The following is a 15,665-nucleotide window of genomic DNA, read 5'->3' as shown; positions in this document are numbered from 1 at the left end:
GATTTGGGTGTGAACTCATTAAAGCTGAGTTCACCTCACACTCAATGAGCAGCACTGACCCCGCCAGCAGCCTGGAAACCACGGAGCCAGGAGGTGCCAGCACCTGGGAGCCCCACTCTGGGCTGGGTGAACCAAGGAGTGGAATCCCAGCTTCAGGGCTCTGGGATGGAGCCCCAGGAGTGGCAGCCCCACCCAGGAACATCCCAACACCTCCAAATCCACCCCACTGGGTATTATGTAATGGAAACGCCAACAAACACCTGGCTTCCAACGGGAAAATCCCAAAGCTCAGCACCCATGGTCCTCTGAGCATCCTCCCAGGTGTCAGATATGGGGCTCTGCAGTGTTTTCCTGAATGCTCTGCAAGGAGGCCTCTGGAGCTTTCCAGAGGACCTTCCCAAAGTGAGCCCTCTAAGGTACCCTGGACATCCCTCCAGGTCTCACTAGGAGTTTCTGTTTCCCTGGAAACTCCCCAGTTTTATATGGCCTTCTGCAGGAAATACTCGGGTATTTATTTCGACCCTGGTTTCTAGAGCCATTTTTGGGGAAGTGTTTGGGGTCTCTTGCTCATTCAGGTGAGATTTCCCACCTCAGGCTCAGCCATGGATTGGTGCCCGAGGCAGTGCCCAAGGCCAGGCTGGACACTGGGAGCAGCTGGGATGGTGGGAGGGGTCCCTGCCATGGCAAGGGTGGCACTGGATGGGCTTTGAGGTCCCTCCCAACCCAACCCAACCCAACCCAACCCATTCCATGATTCCATGACCTTCCCCAGCTGCCTCTGGACTCTTTGGAGGGATGCTTCACATGCAGGACAGTGTTGGAGACCCTTCCCACATCACCACATCCCCACCCAGGCTGTGTGGAGCACACAAGGCCGCAGGAAAAGCCAGGGATACTCACTAGGAAGCCCAGTACCAGGCAGAGTGGGTCTGGATGTAGCCCTTGACTGGTTCACTGCAAGACAAGGAAAGATCCTGAGCAGGGAGAGCCCAGTCCCTCAGAGCTCCCTGCTCAATGAACCCAGGAACAGCCCAAGCAGGGGATTAAAGCCCAGCCCTGGGTGAATCCTCAGGCAGCCTGAGCCTGTGGAGAGGAATTCCAGCTCCAGGTGGGAAGGGCAGTGCTGCTCCCCCAGTTCCACACCGGAGCTGGCTGGGAATGGCTCCCACAGGGGATTAGGGAGCCCAAATCCTCAGGCTGGCACTGATCCATTATTTATTCTGGAGGCAACATGAGCCACACACACCCAGAGCGCTCGGTCATCCGAGCTGGAGAGGGGGATGAGCAGGGGAGGGAAGGCAGCCCCTGGAGCTGGGATCTGGTGACTCCCACAGGGAAAACCCAGCAGCCACTGCCAGGGGCAGCAGCCCTGGGTGGGTCCAGGATGGGGGATCCAAACCTGAGCGTGGGTGGCAACAGGGGCAAAAGGAACCTCTGGGTGTTCCCTCAGCTTTGTTTTTCTATTGGAATAGCCAGAAAGAATCCACAGGGAAAACCCAGCAGCCACTGCCAGGGGCAGCAGCCCTGGGGATCACCTGGGATGGGAGATCCAAACCTGAGCGTGGGTGGGAATGGGGGCAAAAGGAACCTCTGGGTGTTCCCTCATCTTTGCTTTTCTATTGGAACAGTCAGAAAGGATCCAGGTGTGACACAACTCCCAGGAACCTGCCCAGAGCCCTGTCCCAGGTGGCCCAGGACACACCCAGCACCCACCAGAAGGTGAAGAAAGCCACGATGACAACGGTGACCAGGAGCTGGACCATCAGGATGGCGTACACCTGTGGGAAGAGGTGTGATCCATGGATCCCAGAATCCAGCAGAGCCAGGCCCTCCAGGGGTGGGGGTCCAGCTCTGCCAGCCCCGAGGGCGAGGGACGCGTCCCTGCCTCACCTTCCTGATGAACACCCTGCGCACGTTGCGGTCGTCCCAGCTGAAGGTGGTGAGCAGCTCCGTGTCCCCCGGGTACCCTCCGCTGCCGTAGCTGGGGCTGCTGCCTGCAGGGAGGCCAAAGGAGCAGCTGCCACCCCAAAACTCCCCCCAGCCATGGGACCTGGGCCCAGGGAGCCACCACAGTTCAGTTTGGAGCCCCAAATCCCCAGAGGTTCCTTGTGGCCAAATTCCAAATCCTCCCCAGCTGTGGGACCTGAGCCCAGGGAGCCATCACAGCAGTTTGGTGCCCCAAATACCCAGTGGCTCCTTGTGGCATTCATGTTCTCTGAAAAAATCCCTTCACCCCGGATTTTCCTCCTGGGAAGATGTGAAGCCTCAGAGAAAAGGAAAACAATTCTGATCTCATTTGCTTCTCCTGTGTTGTACTCATGTGGAATGTGTTTGGAGACTGTTTACCACAGGGGATTGTTTGACTGGATTCTGCTCTGAGTTGTTTTGACTCTTTGGCCAATCAGGGCCAAGCTGTGTCGAGACTCTGGAGAGAGTCGCAAGTTTTCATTATTATCTTTTTACCATTTAGTAAGTATCCTTTGTGTATTCTTTAGTATAGTTATATTATATATAATATAATATAATATAATATAACTAGAGTATTCTTTAATATAATATATTAAATAATATTATTATAAGAATAATAATATTAAAGAATATTAAATACATTATTCTTTAGTGTAGTTATAGTATATAAAATTATAGTATTCTTTAATATATTAATATATATTATTAATATATATAATATATAATATATAATATATAATATATAATATATAATATATAATATATAATATAAAATATATAATATATCATATATCATATATTATATATTATATATTATATATTATATAATATATATTATATATTATATATATTATATATATTATATATATTATATATATATAATATATTATATATATTATATATTAAAGAATATTATATATATTAAAGAAATTTATTATTGTATATTAAAGAACATTAATATAAGGATATTAATATTAAAGAATGTTAAAGATATTATTCTTTAGTATAGGTTTATTATGTATTATATTAAATTATAATAGTCTTTAATATAATATATTAAAGGATATTAATATAAGGATATTAATATGAAAGAGTATTAAATATATTATTCTTTAGTATAGGTATATTATATTAAAGTATAGTATTAATTAATATAATATAGTATTATAAAGTAACAAATTAGCCTTCTGAGAACATGGAGTCAGATTCATCATTCCTGCCTTCACTGGGACATTTCCCTGCAAATACAAAAGTTCTGCTCTCTTCCCACTCCTGCTGCTCCTTAGGACCATCCCTGGGAGCAGAGGGGGAACATTCCCACAAACCATCCCAACACCAGGGGACACTTCTGAGTGTTCCCTCAGCTTTGCTTTATCCTTGTCTGAGGAAACACCAAAGCTTTCACAGCAATGGGAGGGCTGCAATCATCCCTTGCTCTCCTGTCATTGGATGTTAAAGCACCCCCAGAGCAGCTGTGCCTCAGCATTCCCAGGGGAGCAGCTGTGATTCAGCATTCCCAGCGGAGCAGGAGGAGTCCCTCGCTGCTCTCCTGAGCTGTGTTTGCATCCTGGCTTTGTCAACAACGCCTCAGCTCTGAGAGCAGCTCCTGGCAGCTCCCTGAGTCCATCCCTCAGCCCCATTTCCATGCAGGGACTCAGGGAACAGTTAAGCACCAAGCCTAAAAAAGGAGGAAACAGCTCCAATGCTCCCAGTGAGAAAAACCTTCCCCCAAGCCCTCAAATCCCTGCACAAGTCATCTCTGCTGAGCCAAAACTGGAACAGCAGCTCCTGTTGCTGGTTTTCCTTTCCCCATCCCCAGCAGTGTCCCAGGCCAGGCTGGATGGGCTTGGAGCAGCCTGGGACAGTGGGAGGGGTCCCTGCCATGGCAGGGGTGGCACTGGATGGGCTTAAAGGTTCCGTCCCACCCAAACCATTCCATGGCTCCATGACCATTCTGTGCCCTCTGTGCTTCCCTCCTGTGTCACTGAAGTCCCTCCTGCTGGGTTTCACAGAAGGATTTTTGTGTGATTTTCTTGCTTTACATTCTTGTCCCTGCCTGGTCCACAGACATCCCCCCTCCTCATAAAGCTTCAGAGCTCAGGGATGCCCAAATCCTTCAGAAAATGGAGCAAAGACCCTCTCAATCCCAGAGCAGACACAAGGAGAGCCAAACTCAAGGTCCTGATCCTGATTTTCTCCTGTTCTCCTGGTTAAAGTTGCTCATTCAAAATGCAGGAGCCTCACTCAGGTGCCCCCCGCAGGAAACAAGTCCCTGGTGCTGTTCTGTTATCAGTAAATCCCTTGGTCCTTCCTTCCTTCCTGCCCCACTGGAGCTGAACCTCCTGTGTGTTGTCCTGGATCTCTCATCGGTCCCACAGTACCTGGGCAGGGAGAATTCCTGGGAATTCCAGGCCTCCTGCACCAAAGCAGTCCCAGCTCCTAAACAACACCCAAGCTGACCCCTAAACACCAAATTGGCCCCTAAACACCAAGTTGGCTCCTAAACACCCAACTGGCCCCTAAACACCAAATTTGCCCCTAAACACCAAGTTGGCTCCTAAACACCCAACTGCCCCCTGAACAGCAAATTGGCCCCTAAACTCCCAGCTCACCTCTAAACACCAAATTGTCCTCTAAACACCCAACTGGCCTCTAAACACCCAATTGGCCCCTAAACACCCAACTGCCCCCTAAACAGCAAATTGGCCCCTAAACACCCAGCTGGCACTCAAACACCAAATTGTCCTCTAAACACCAAATTGCCCCCTAAACACCAAATTTGCCCCTAAACACCAAGTCGGCTTCTAAACACCCAACTGTTTCTTAAACACCCAAGCTGGCCCCTAAACACCCAATTGTCCCCTAAACACCAAACTGGCATCTCAGTGCCCCGAGGAACTGAAGGGTTTTACCCTCCTCCCTCCCTCCATGCCTCCCTCCCTCCCTGCCAGCATCCAGAGGGTTCCATCCTCCTCCTTCCTGGCGTCCCCACATCCGTCCCCCCATCCAAGGCCACAGCAGGACAGTGTGTCCTGAGTTCATGGTCACAGAAACAACCCCAAACCCACATCCCTTCTCTCCAGGCGCTCCCAGTCAGGTGTGAGACATCCCATAGAGTGGGATTGGCTTCCCACCTGGAGCCCCCAAATACCCCATCCCACCCCTAAACCCAAATACCCCATCCCACTCCATAAACCCCAAATACCCCATCCCACTCCATAAACCCCAAATACCCCAGAGACCCCCTAAACCCCAAATAATCCATCCCACCCCCTAAACCCAAATACCCCATCCCACTCCATAAAACCCAAATACCCCATCCCACCCCCTAAACCCCAAACACCCCATCCCACTCCATAAACCCCAAATACCCCATCCCATCCCTAAACTCTAAATATCCCATCCCACCCCCTAAACCCCAAACACCCCATCCCACTCCATAAACCCCAAATACCCCAGAGACCCCCTAAACCCCAAATAATCCATCCCACTCCATAAAACCCAAATATCCCACCCCACTCCATAAACCCCAAATACCCCATCCCACCCCTAAACCCCAAATACCCCATCCCACCCCTAAACCCAAATACCCCATCCCACCCCTAAACCCCAAATACCTCATCCCACCCCTAAACCCAAATACCCCATCCCACCCCAAACCCCAAACAACCCCTATACCCAAATATCCCATCCCACTCCATAAACCCCAAATACCCCATCCCACCCCTAAACCCAAATACCCCATTCTCACCCCTTAAACCCCAAATGCCCCATCCCACCCCTAAACCCCAAATACCCCATTCCATCTCTAAACCCCAAACACACCATCCCACCCTCTAAAACCCAAATACCCCATCCCACTCCAAATACCCCATCCCACCCCCTAAATCCCAAATATCCCCTATACCCCAAATACCCCATCCCACCCCTAAACCCAAATACCCCATCCTACCCCCTAAACTCCAAATACCCCATCCCACCCTCTAAACCCCAAATACCCCATCCCACCCCTAAACCCAAATACCCCATCCCACCCCAAACCCCAAACAACCCCTATACCCAAATATCCCATCCCACTCCATAAACTCCAAATACCCCATCCCATCCCTAAACCCCAAACACACCATCCCACCCCCTAAATCCCAAACATCCCCTATACCCCAAATACCCCATCCCACCCCTAAACCCAAATACGCCATCCCACCCCTAAACCCAAATACCCCATCCTACCCCTAAACCCCAAATACCCCATCCCACTTCATAAACCCTAAATACGCCATCCTACCCTCTAAACCCCAAATACCCCATCCCACCCCTAAACCCCAAATACCCCATCCCACTCCATAAACCCCAAATACCCCATCCCACCCCTAAACCCCAAATACCCCATCCCACTCCATAAACCCCAAATACCGCATCCCACCCCTAAACCCCAAATACCCCATCCCACTCCATAAACCCCAAATACCCCATCCCACCCCCTAAACCCCAAATACCCCATCCCACCCCATTTAGGCCTCACCCCCCCTAATTCATTGCAAGAGAAGAAAATCCCAGATGATGCCCAGAGGCTCCTGGGGGCATTTGTCCTGTTGCTCAGGGCAAAGGCTGAGAAACCATCACAATGTGCAGCACAGACACAGCAGGGGAGGTTCTCACTCCTTCCCCCTCCCCAAGCTTCCCATCCCCGCAGCTGGACAGAACAGGCAGCAAAGGATGGAGCAGGGCAAGAGCTCAGGAGGCCCTAAATCCCATCATCCCAGCGTTTTCTCTGGCTGGAGCTGTGCTGAGTGAGCACTTGGCCACCCTCAGGGTCACTCCCCAGGCTCCAGCCCCATTTCCAAGCCTGCAGCCATTCCCTGGGCTCTGTCCTTTGCTGCAGCCCAGCAGCAGCTCCAGGAAGCTTCTGGGTGTTGGGAAAACTGCTGGTTTGCCCAGGAATGGCCACGAGGATGCTGGAACAATCCAGCCTTTGGCCCCAGCCGTGTCGCAGCCTCCCTGGCTCTGCCAGCAGCTGCCAACAGCCACACTGGGGGCTGTGACACCACTTGTGACACCAATTGTGCCACCTCAGCTGCTCTGGGAGCTGAGCAGGAGCTGCAGGAGGGGGTGGGGGATCCCTGCAGCCGAACCAGGACTTTCCCTCCAGCCCCAGGAGCTGGGATCTCCCAGGACAGCAAGTTGGGAATGGGGATTTCTCCCGCATGGGACTGGGAAGGAGTTTAGTCCCTTGTGAGGTTTCTGGGATGGCTGGAATGGCTTTTATTCACAGATTTAGACTTTTATCTGCAGATGGAGACTTTTATGTGTAGATAGAGACTTTTACACGTTGAGAGGCTCTCCTGTGCAGACAGAGGCTCACAGCTCATGGCTGCAGCTCTGCTGTGGGCCAAATTGGGCACCACATCCCCGCTTCTCCTCTTAACCCTGCTGCTCCTCTTATCCAGATCCCCCTCTTATCCCTGCTCCTCCTCTTATCCCTGGTCTTCCTCTTATCCCTGCTCCTCTTCTCATCCCTGGCTCCCCTCTTATCCCTGCTCCTCCTATTATCCCTAGTCCCGCCTCTCATTCCTGCTCCTCCTCTTATCCTGGTTCTCCCTCTTGTCCCTGCTCCCCCTCTTGTCCCTGCTCTCTCTCTTATCCAGATCCCCCTCTTATCCCTGCTCCCCATCTTTTCCTGGTTCCTCCTCTTATCCTTGCTCTTCCTCTTATCCTGGTCGCCCCCTCTTGTCTCTGCTCCTCCTCTTATCCCTGCTCTTCCTCTTATTCTGGTTCCCTCTCTCATCCCTTGTCCCCCCTCTTGTCCCTGTTCCTCCTCTTATCCTGCTCCCCATCTTATCCCTGCTCCCCCTCTTCTCCCTGCTCCTCCTCTCATCCCTTCTCACCCTCTTAACCTTGTTCCCTTCTCATCCCTGGTCCCCCTCTCATCCTTGCTCCCCCTCTTATCCTGCTCCCCCTCTCATCCTTGCTCCCCCTCTCATCCCGGCTCCCCCTCTCCTCTCCATCCCGGAGGATCCCTGCCCTTCTCCCAGGGCTCCCCCAGTCCATCCAGGCAGGACTTACTGGGATCCACGTATGCCCAGCTGGGGTGGAGCGGGGCCGCGGGCGGGGCAGGGAAAGCCCCGGCTTTGATCCCTTCTCCCGCCGTGGCCTCCTCGTAGGACGGGGGCGCCGGGGGGGCTGAGCCATTGTCCTTCTTGTCCCCCTGCCCCTCAGAGCTGGGGGGTTTGCTGTTCACAGAGAGCTGCACAGAGAGGGGCAAACAGAGAGAGAGCGGTGAGTAAAAGCATCCCAGAAACTGCCCTGGAGGAGAAACTGCACGGATGGGCTCTGGAAAAGGAGTCAGGAACTGGGAGACACTGGAACTGGGAGACACTGGAACTGGGAGCCAAAGGAACTGGAAGCCCTGGGAATTGGGAGCCACGGGAACTGGGAGCCCTGGGAACTGGGAGCCATGGGAACTGGGAGCCACGGGAACTGGGAGCCATGGGAACTGGGAGCCACGGGAACTGGGAGCCATGGGAAATGGGAGCCACAGAACTGGGAGCCATGGGAACTGGGAGCCACGGGAACTGGGAGCCATGGGAAGTGGGAGCCATGGGAACTGGGAGCCCTGGGAACTGGGAGCTAAAGGAACTGGGAGCAATGGGAACTGGGAGCAATGGGAACTGGGAGCCATGGGAAGTGGGAGCTAAAGGAACTGGGAGCAATGGGAAGTGGGAGCTAAAGGAACTGGGAGCAATGGGAATTGGGAGCTAAAGGAACTGGGAGCAATGGGAATTGGGAGCCCTGGGAACTGGGAGCCACGGGAACTGGGAGCAATGGGAAGTGGGAGCTAAAGGAACTGGGAGCAATGGGAATTGGGAGCCCTGGGAACTGGGAGCCACAGAACTGGGAGCCACGGGAACTGGGAGCAATGGGAATTGGGAGCCCTGGGAACTGGGAGCCACAGGAACTGGGAGTTAAAGGAACTGGGAGCAATGGGAACTGGGAGCCAAAGGAACTGGGAGCCACAGAACTGGGAGCCACTGGAACTGGGAGCCACGGGAACTGGGAGCCCTGGGAACTGGGAGCTAAAGGAACTGGGAGCCATGGGAACAGGGAGCCATGGGAACTGGGAGCAATGGGAACTGGGAGCCATGGGAATTGGGAGCAATGGGAACTGGGAGCCACAGAACTGGGAGCCCTGGGAACTGGGAGCCACAGAACTGGGAGCCATGGGAACTGGGAGCCATGGGAACTGGGAGCCACGGGAACTGGGAGCCACAGAACTGGGAGCCATGGGAACTGGGAGCCCTGGGAACTGGGAGCTAAAGGAACTGGGAGCAATGGGAACTGGGAGCAATGGGAACTGGGAGCCATGGGAAGTGGGAGCTAAAGGAACTGGGAGCAATGGGAAGTGGGAGCTAAAGGAACTGGGAGCAATGGGAATTGGGAGCTAAAGGAACTGGGAGCAATGGGAATTGGGAGCCCTGGGAACTGGGAGCCACGGGAACTGGGAGCAATGGGAAGTGGGAGCTAAAGGAACTGGGAGCAATGGGAATTGGGAGCCCTGGGAACTGGGAGCCACAGAACTGGGAGCCACGGGAACTGGGAGCAATGGGAATTGGGAGCCCTGGGAACTGGGAGCCACAGGAACTGGGAGTTAAAGGAACTGGGAGCAATGGGAACTGGGAGCCAAAGGAACTGGGAGCCACAGAACTGGGAGCCACTGGAACTGGGAGCCACGGGAACTGGGAGCCCTGGGAACTGGGAGCTAAAGGAACTGGGAGCCATGGGAACAGGGAGCCATGGGAACTGGGAGCAATGGGAACTGGGAGCCATGGGAATTGGGAGCAATGGGAACTGGGAGCCACAGAACTGGGAGCCCTGGGAACTGGGAGCCACAGAACTGGGAGCCATGGGAACTGGGAGCCATGGGAACTGGGAGCCACGGGAACTGGGAGCCACAGAACTGGGAGCCATGGGAACTGGGAGCCCTGGGAACTGGGAGCTAAAGGAACTGGGAGCCCTGGGAACTGGGAGCCACAGAACTGGGAGCCATGGGAACTGGGAGCCATGGGAACTGGGAGCCACGGGAACTGGGAGCCACAGAACTGGGAGCAATGGGAACTGGGAGCAATGGGAACTGGGAGCCAAAGGAACTGGGAGCCAGGGGAACTGGGAGCAATGGGAACTGGGAGCCAAAGGACCTGGGAGCCAGGGGAACTGGGATCCCTGGGATCCCCCCAGCCATTCCTGGGGCTGGGCATGGGCCCATCCCTGCACCCCAGGAAGGGCATCCATGGCTGAGGGGAGATGGGAAAGCCCTGGAGGCGCTCGTTGGGATGAGAAGTTCCAGACAGGGAGGTCTGAGGGCAGACCCGGAGATCCCACGGTGCCTCGGTGCCTCGGGCTCAACGTGACACCAAAAACATCCAAGGAATTCCCTGTTTCTCATCAAACTTCCTACATTGCTCCTTAAAAAGAGCTTTCAGCTCCTGGGCAGAAAATCCTGAACTCTTCATTCCCATTTACCCCATTGGGATCAGCTGCTCCCAGGAATGCTCTGGCTTGGCCCTCCAGAATTTTCTCCCCTGTGCCCGTGAGGAGGCTCAGCTCTGCTGCTTCCCAGCGTTCCAAGGAGCCGGGACTGCAGCAAGGAGCCAACCTGGGGCCACCTGAGCACTCTCCTCTCCTTGGGAACCTGATCCCTTTAACCTCCCAGCTGGGCTGGGGTGGATAAAGTGCCAGGATAACTCTGCTGCCTTGGAGGAGCCAGCTCAGCCCAGGAGCGGCGTCCCCACAGCCCGGGGGGCTGCAGAGGCAATGAACCCCAAAACAGAGGGGGGCGTTAACAGAGCAGAGTGAGGAGGAATGCAGCTGAAGGGGCCACGGGCCCTGAAAACCCAGCAGGGCCGGGCTGGGATGAATCCCACGGGCAGATCGGCTGTGCCACCTCCCCTGGCAGCCCCAGGGACTGCCCTTCCCTGCCCTTCCCTGCCCTTCCGTGTCCTTCCGTGTCCTTCCCTGCCCTTCCCTGTCCCTTGGGTTTAGGGGGCTGGGATCCTGCGAGCCCCCTCCCCACCCCACCCCCCCCCCCCCCCCCCGATATCCAAGGAGATCCAGAGGGATGGAGCTGCATCCAGAGCGTTGCCATGGCGATGGTGCATGAGCTGGCAGAGGATCCATAACCCCCCCTCCTCGGTCTGAGAGCATCGGAGAGCCCCAAAACCCCCAAAATACCAAAAATCCCCAAAATCCTGAGTCCCCGGACCGGGCAGGAGGCGCTGCCAGGTCGGGACGGGGATGGGACAGCACGAACAGCTCACAGAGCCCCCTGGCACCCGGGATGTGGGGGGCACAGGGGGGTAAAACGGCCACAGGTCCGGTCCAACGGGGCTCGAGCTGTGCATCCATCACCCCTAAACCAGCCCGACCCCAAACCAATCCCAAACCAGCCTCCAATCCCAAAACCATCCCAAAACCAGCCCCCAACCCCCAGACCAGCCCCCCAGCCCCTTCCACCCTCATGGCCGGTTCCGTGCACGGGTACCCCGCTCCCCTTGCACCCATCGCTCCGTTCCTAAATCCCCTCCTGTTCCCAAACCCCTTCCCTGCGCTCTTCCCCCGCCGTTACGCAACAGGGACGGGCCGGCCCTGCCCGCCCGGCCTCGCTCGTACCTTCCCCTGGGTCATGGCTGCAGCCTGCCCCGGGCTCGGATCGGGATGGGGATGCACCTGGGGGCGCTTCCAGCCCTTGTCCCGCGGGTGTGGGGCCGGACGCGGCCGCCGCAGCCCCCGCAGCGCCGCCAGCAGCGTCCCCGAGCAGCGGGCGATGCAGGCGGGGAGGCAGGGAGGCAGGGATGTACCACTGGCAGCCCGGAGAGCAGGGGAGCCGGGAGGGGAGACAGGGAGGGATGGAAAGGGATGGGGAGAGGGATGGGATGGAGAGAGGGATGCAGAGAGGGTCGGGATGGGGGAATGGAGAGAGCGTTGGGATGGAGAAAGGATCAGGATGGGAGGAGTGGAGAGAGGGTTGGGATGGGGAGAGAGTCGGGATGGAGAGAGGGTCGGGATGGGGGAATGGAGAGAGGGTTGAGATGGAGAGAACGTCAGGATGGGAAGGATGGAGAGAGGGTTGGGATGGATGGGGGGGATGGAGAGAGAAGGTCGGGATAGAGACAGAGTCGGGATGGGGAGATGGAGAGAAGGGTCGGGATGGGAGGGATGGAGAGACAGTGAAGGAATGGAGAGAGGGTTGGGATGGAGAAAGGATCAGGATGGGAGGGATGGGAGAGAGGGTTGGGATGGGGGGAGTGAGGGTCAGGATGGGAGAGGGCCGGGATGGAGACAGAGTCAGGATGGAGAGAGGGTCAGGATGGGGAGGATGGAGAGAGGCTTGGGATGGAGAGACGGTCAGGATAGGGGAATTAAGGCAGGGTCAGGATGGAGAGAGGGTCGGGATGGAGAGAGGGTCGGGATGGAGAGAGGAGCGGGATGGAGTGATGCAGGGATGGGCTCAGGGATGGGGAGTGTACAGAGGGGTGACAAGGAGGATGCAGGGATGGGATGGGATGGGATGGGATGGGATGGGATGGGATGGGATGGGATGGGATGGGATGGGATGGGATGGGATGGGATGGGATGGGATGGGATGGGATGGGATGGGATGGGATGGCATGGGATGGCATGGGATGGCATGGGATGGCATGGGATGGGATGGCATGGCATGGGATGGGATGGCATGGGATGGGATGGCATGGGGAGAATGCAGGGTTGGGGTGTTGAAGAGGATGCAGAGTTAGGGAGGATGCAGGGTTGGGATGGGGAGGATGCAGGGTTAGGGAGGATGCAGGGATGCAGAGCCTGGGAGGATGGGATAGGGAGGATGCAGGGTCGGATGGGGAGGATGGACAGACACAGCATCCAGGAGGGTGAGGGGTTGGGGCCAGGAATGGGGAGGGTGCAGGGATGGGGAGGATGTGGAGATTCAGGAACAGGGATAATCCAGGGTTAGGGAGGATGTGGAGATCCAAGAATGGGGATGATCCGGGTTTGGGGAGGATGCAGGGACAGAGTCCCACTCCAGAGCGGGGGTCAGCTGCCCCAGAGCTTCTGAACCTCAGGACTGGGATTTGCAAAGGGAGGGAGGCTCTGAGGAACCTTTTTCTGCTGCAGCCTCAAACCCAGCAGCTCCCAAATATCCTGGGGGTGCTCTGGGGGCTGGAGGCTCCAGCGGGACAAGAGGGGACGGCACAGGGCAGGAGGGAGGAACCCCACACCGGGATTCCAGGGGGGAACCCCACACTGGAGGCTCCTGTGCTCCACCCTTGTCCCCTCGGGCCGCTGCAGCCCCAGGGGGGCACAGGGAGGGGCTGGAGCAGCCCCAGTCCCAGAGCAGATTATTGATCAATGTTATTGATCCAAGTCATTGATCGGTGTTATTGATCCATGGGCATGGGCAGCCCCACCCCCAGGGCAGATTATTGATCAGTTATTGATCCAAGTTATTGATCAGTTATTGATCCAAGCCCACGGGCAGGAGGACAATGGGGATCTCCCAGCCCAGGTAAAGGGGCACTGAGGGAATCACTGAGGGTTTTCACTGCTCTGACAGAGCCTGGGGGGGAAATACAACCTCAGGGCACAGAGAGATGGGGACATCTGCTCTTGTGCCACAGGACATGCTGGAAAGTTGTCTCTTTTGAAGGATGAAGGGGTTCCCATGGGCCCAGGACAGAGGAAACACAGCCCAGGCTCCACCTGCAGCCCAGGAGAGGGGCTGGGGAGGAATGGGAGCTCTCAGCAGAGCAGCCGCACGCTCTGTTCCCCCAAAATGAGAACAATTTGGAGCAGAGTGCCTCCACCCCCGTCCTGTCCCTCCCCAGCCCCTTCCAGTCATTCCTGAGTGTTCCAGGTCGATAACAGAGGTACAAACAATAAATCAGCTGTTCTGAGCAATCTGCCGGAAAAAAAAAAAAAATTAAAAAAACCCAAACCAACACACACACAAAAAAAAAAAAAAAAAAAAAAAACCCAAAAAAAAAAAAAAAACCAAAAAAAAAAAACAACACCAAAAAACCAAACTAAAACCCCAGCAAAAAAAACCCCACCAAAAACCGTGACAAACTGCAGGCCTAGCGCAGAGAAGGTGAGGAATCTTTGCAGGGAAACGGTGGGAAAACCCTCCCCGCTCCTGGATTCTGCGGAGAAGTCGGGAAAGGAAGGGTTAAGAGGAAAGCACGAGCTGGAAGGGCAGGAATGCAGCCAAGCAAAGCAGCCTTGGCATCCGCACGGACCCAGCCCGAGCCATTCAGTCGGAAAGGGGCGATTCCGCAGGACCTGTCAGGATTATTCCGAGTCAGTTCAGGGCCACTTCACCCGCGGCTCCTCAAGGGCTCCCCGGGGCTGGGCAGGGCCCACGGGAGGGAGAGAAACCGAGCCAGGGCTGGTGCCCCGATTGTGCTGCCCTGCCAGGATGAGCATGGACTGAGACCGCGCTCACAGGGGTCTGAGGGTGAGGGAAGAGATGAGGATCTGACTCCATGTTTCAGAAGGCTTGATTTATTATTTTATTATCTATATTATATTAAAATTATACTAAAACAATAGAAGAAAGGATTTCCTCAGAAGACTAGCTAAGAATAGAATAGCAAAGAATGATAACAAAGGTTCATGTCTCAGACAGAGTCTGAGCCAGCTCACTGTGATTGGCCATTAATTAGAAACAACCAACATGGGCCAATCCCAGATGCACCTGTTGCATTCCACGGCAGCAGATAATCATTGTTTACATTTTGTTCCTGAGGCCTCTCAGCTTCTCAGGAGGAAAAATCTTAAAGAAGATTTTAAAAAAAGCTGTCTGTGACAGATGGACAAACAGCTGAGAATGAGGATGGATAACAAACACGGGTAAATTACTGAGCACAAGGATGGGTAAAGAACCTGCAACACTCTCCAGGCAGGGCTCCAGGGGCTTGGGAACAGGAGCTCAGGTGCTTTGTGAGCCCAGTTCCTCAGGGAGCCCCAGTGTCACAGACACCTTTTATGAAAAATCCTTTCCTTAAGATTTTCCCTCCTGAGAAGCTGAGAGGCCTCAGGAACAAAATGTAAACATTGATTATCTGCTGCCGTGGAATGCAACAGGTGCATCTGGGATTGGCCCATGTTGGTTGTTTCTAATTAATGGCCAATCACAGTGAGCTGGCTCAGACAGAGAACCCGAGCCACAGACCTTTGTTATCATTCTTTGCTTTTCTATTCTTAGCTAGCCTTCTGATGAAATCCTTTCTTCTATTCTTTTAGTATATTTTTAATGTAACATATATCATAAAATAATAAATCAAGCCTTCTGAAACATGGAGTCAGATCCTCATCTCTTCCCTCACCCTCAGACCCCTGTGAACACGGTCACAGCACAGGGCTCTGCTGCTCAGCCAGGGCAGGAGCCTTGGAGCCTGAACTCCAGATCCCACAGCTCCATCCCAGCCTAGAAAGGCTCCAAGAGGGGAAATGTTTGCTCTGGGAGAGGCAAAACTCCCAGCAAAGCCACAACCCCAGCAGCTCCTCCTGGATAAAACAGCAGGGAAGAGACTCCAGCCCCTGCCCTGCTCTTCTCAGGGAACACCCTCAGTGAGAAGGTGTTGTTGGAACTCAGTGCATCCCTCTGGGTGTCCAGAGTCCACCGGGGGGCTCGGAGACCTTGACATGCTGCC

The 15,665-nt window shown here is 54.6% G+C and overlaps 1 protein-coding gene across 1 annotated transcript in view; it reads right to left on the bottom strand.

Annotated features, from left to right (window-relative positions):
* FAIM2 (Fas apoptotic inhibitory molecule 2) overlaps positions 1–11,815 on the bottom strand; it is a 29,131-nt gene extending 17,316 nt beyond the window's left edge. Inside the window, exons 1-5 of the mRNA XM_063147865.1 lie at positions 11,632–11,815; positions 8,032–8,212; positions 1,891–1,994; positions 1,714–1,778; positions 901–954 (exon numbers count right to left, since the gene is read on the bottom strand). Of these exons, the coding sequence (XP_063003935.1) occupies positions 901–954; positions 1,714–1,778; positions 1,891–1,994; positions 8,032–8,212; positions 11,632–11,646 (419 nt within the window). The 5' untranslated portion in view covers positions 11,647–11,815. The remainder of the gene's footprint in view (positions 1–900; positions 955–1,713; positions 1,779–1,890; positions 1,995–8,031; positions 8,213–11,631) is intronic.
* Positions 11,816–15,665: the final 3,850 nt, after the last annotated feature.

Source organism: Melospiza melodia, unplaced genomic scaffold (assembly GCF_035770615.1).
Source record: "Melospiza melodia melodia isolate bMelMel2 unplaced genomic scaffold, bMelMel2.pri scaffold_51, whole genome shotgun sequence".
Taxonomy (NCBI): Eukaryota; Metazoa; Chordata; class Aves; order Passeriformes; family Passerellidae; genus Melospiza; species Melospiza melodia.
This window is presented reverse-complemented; position numbering and strand designations above follow the sequence as displayed.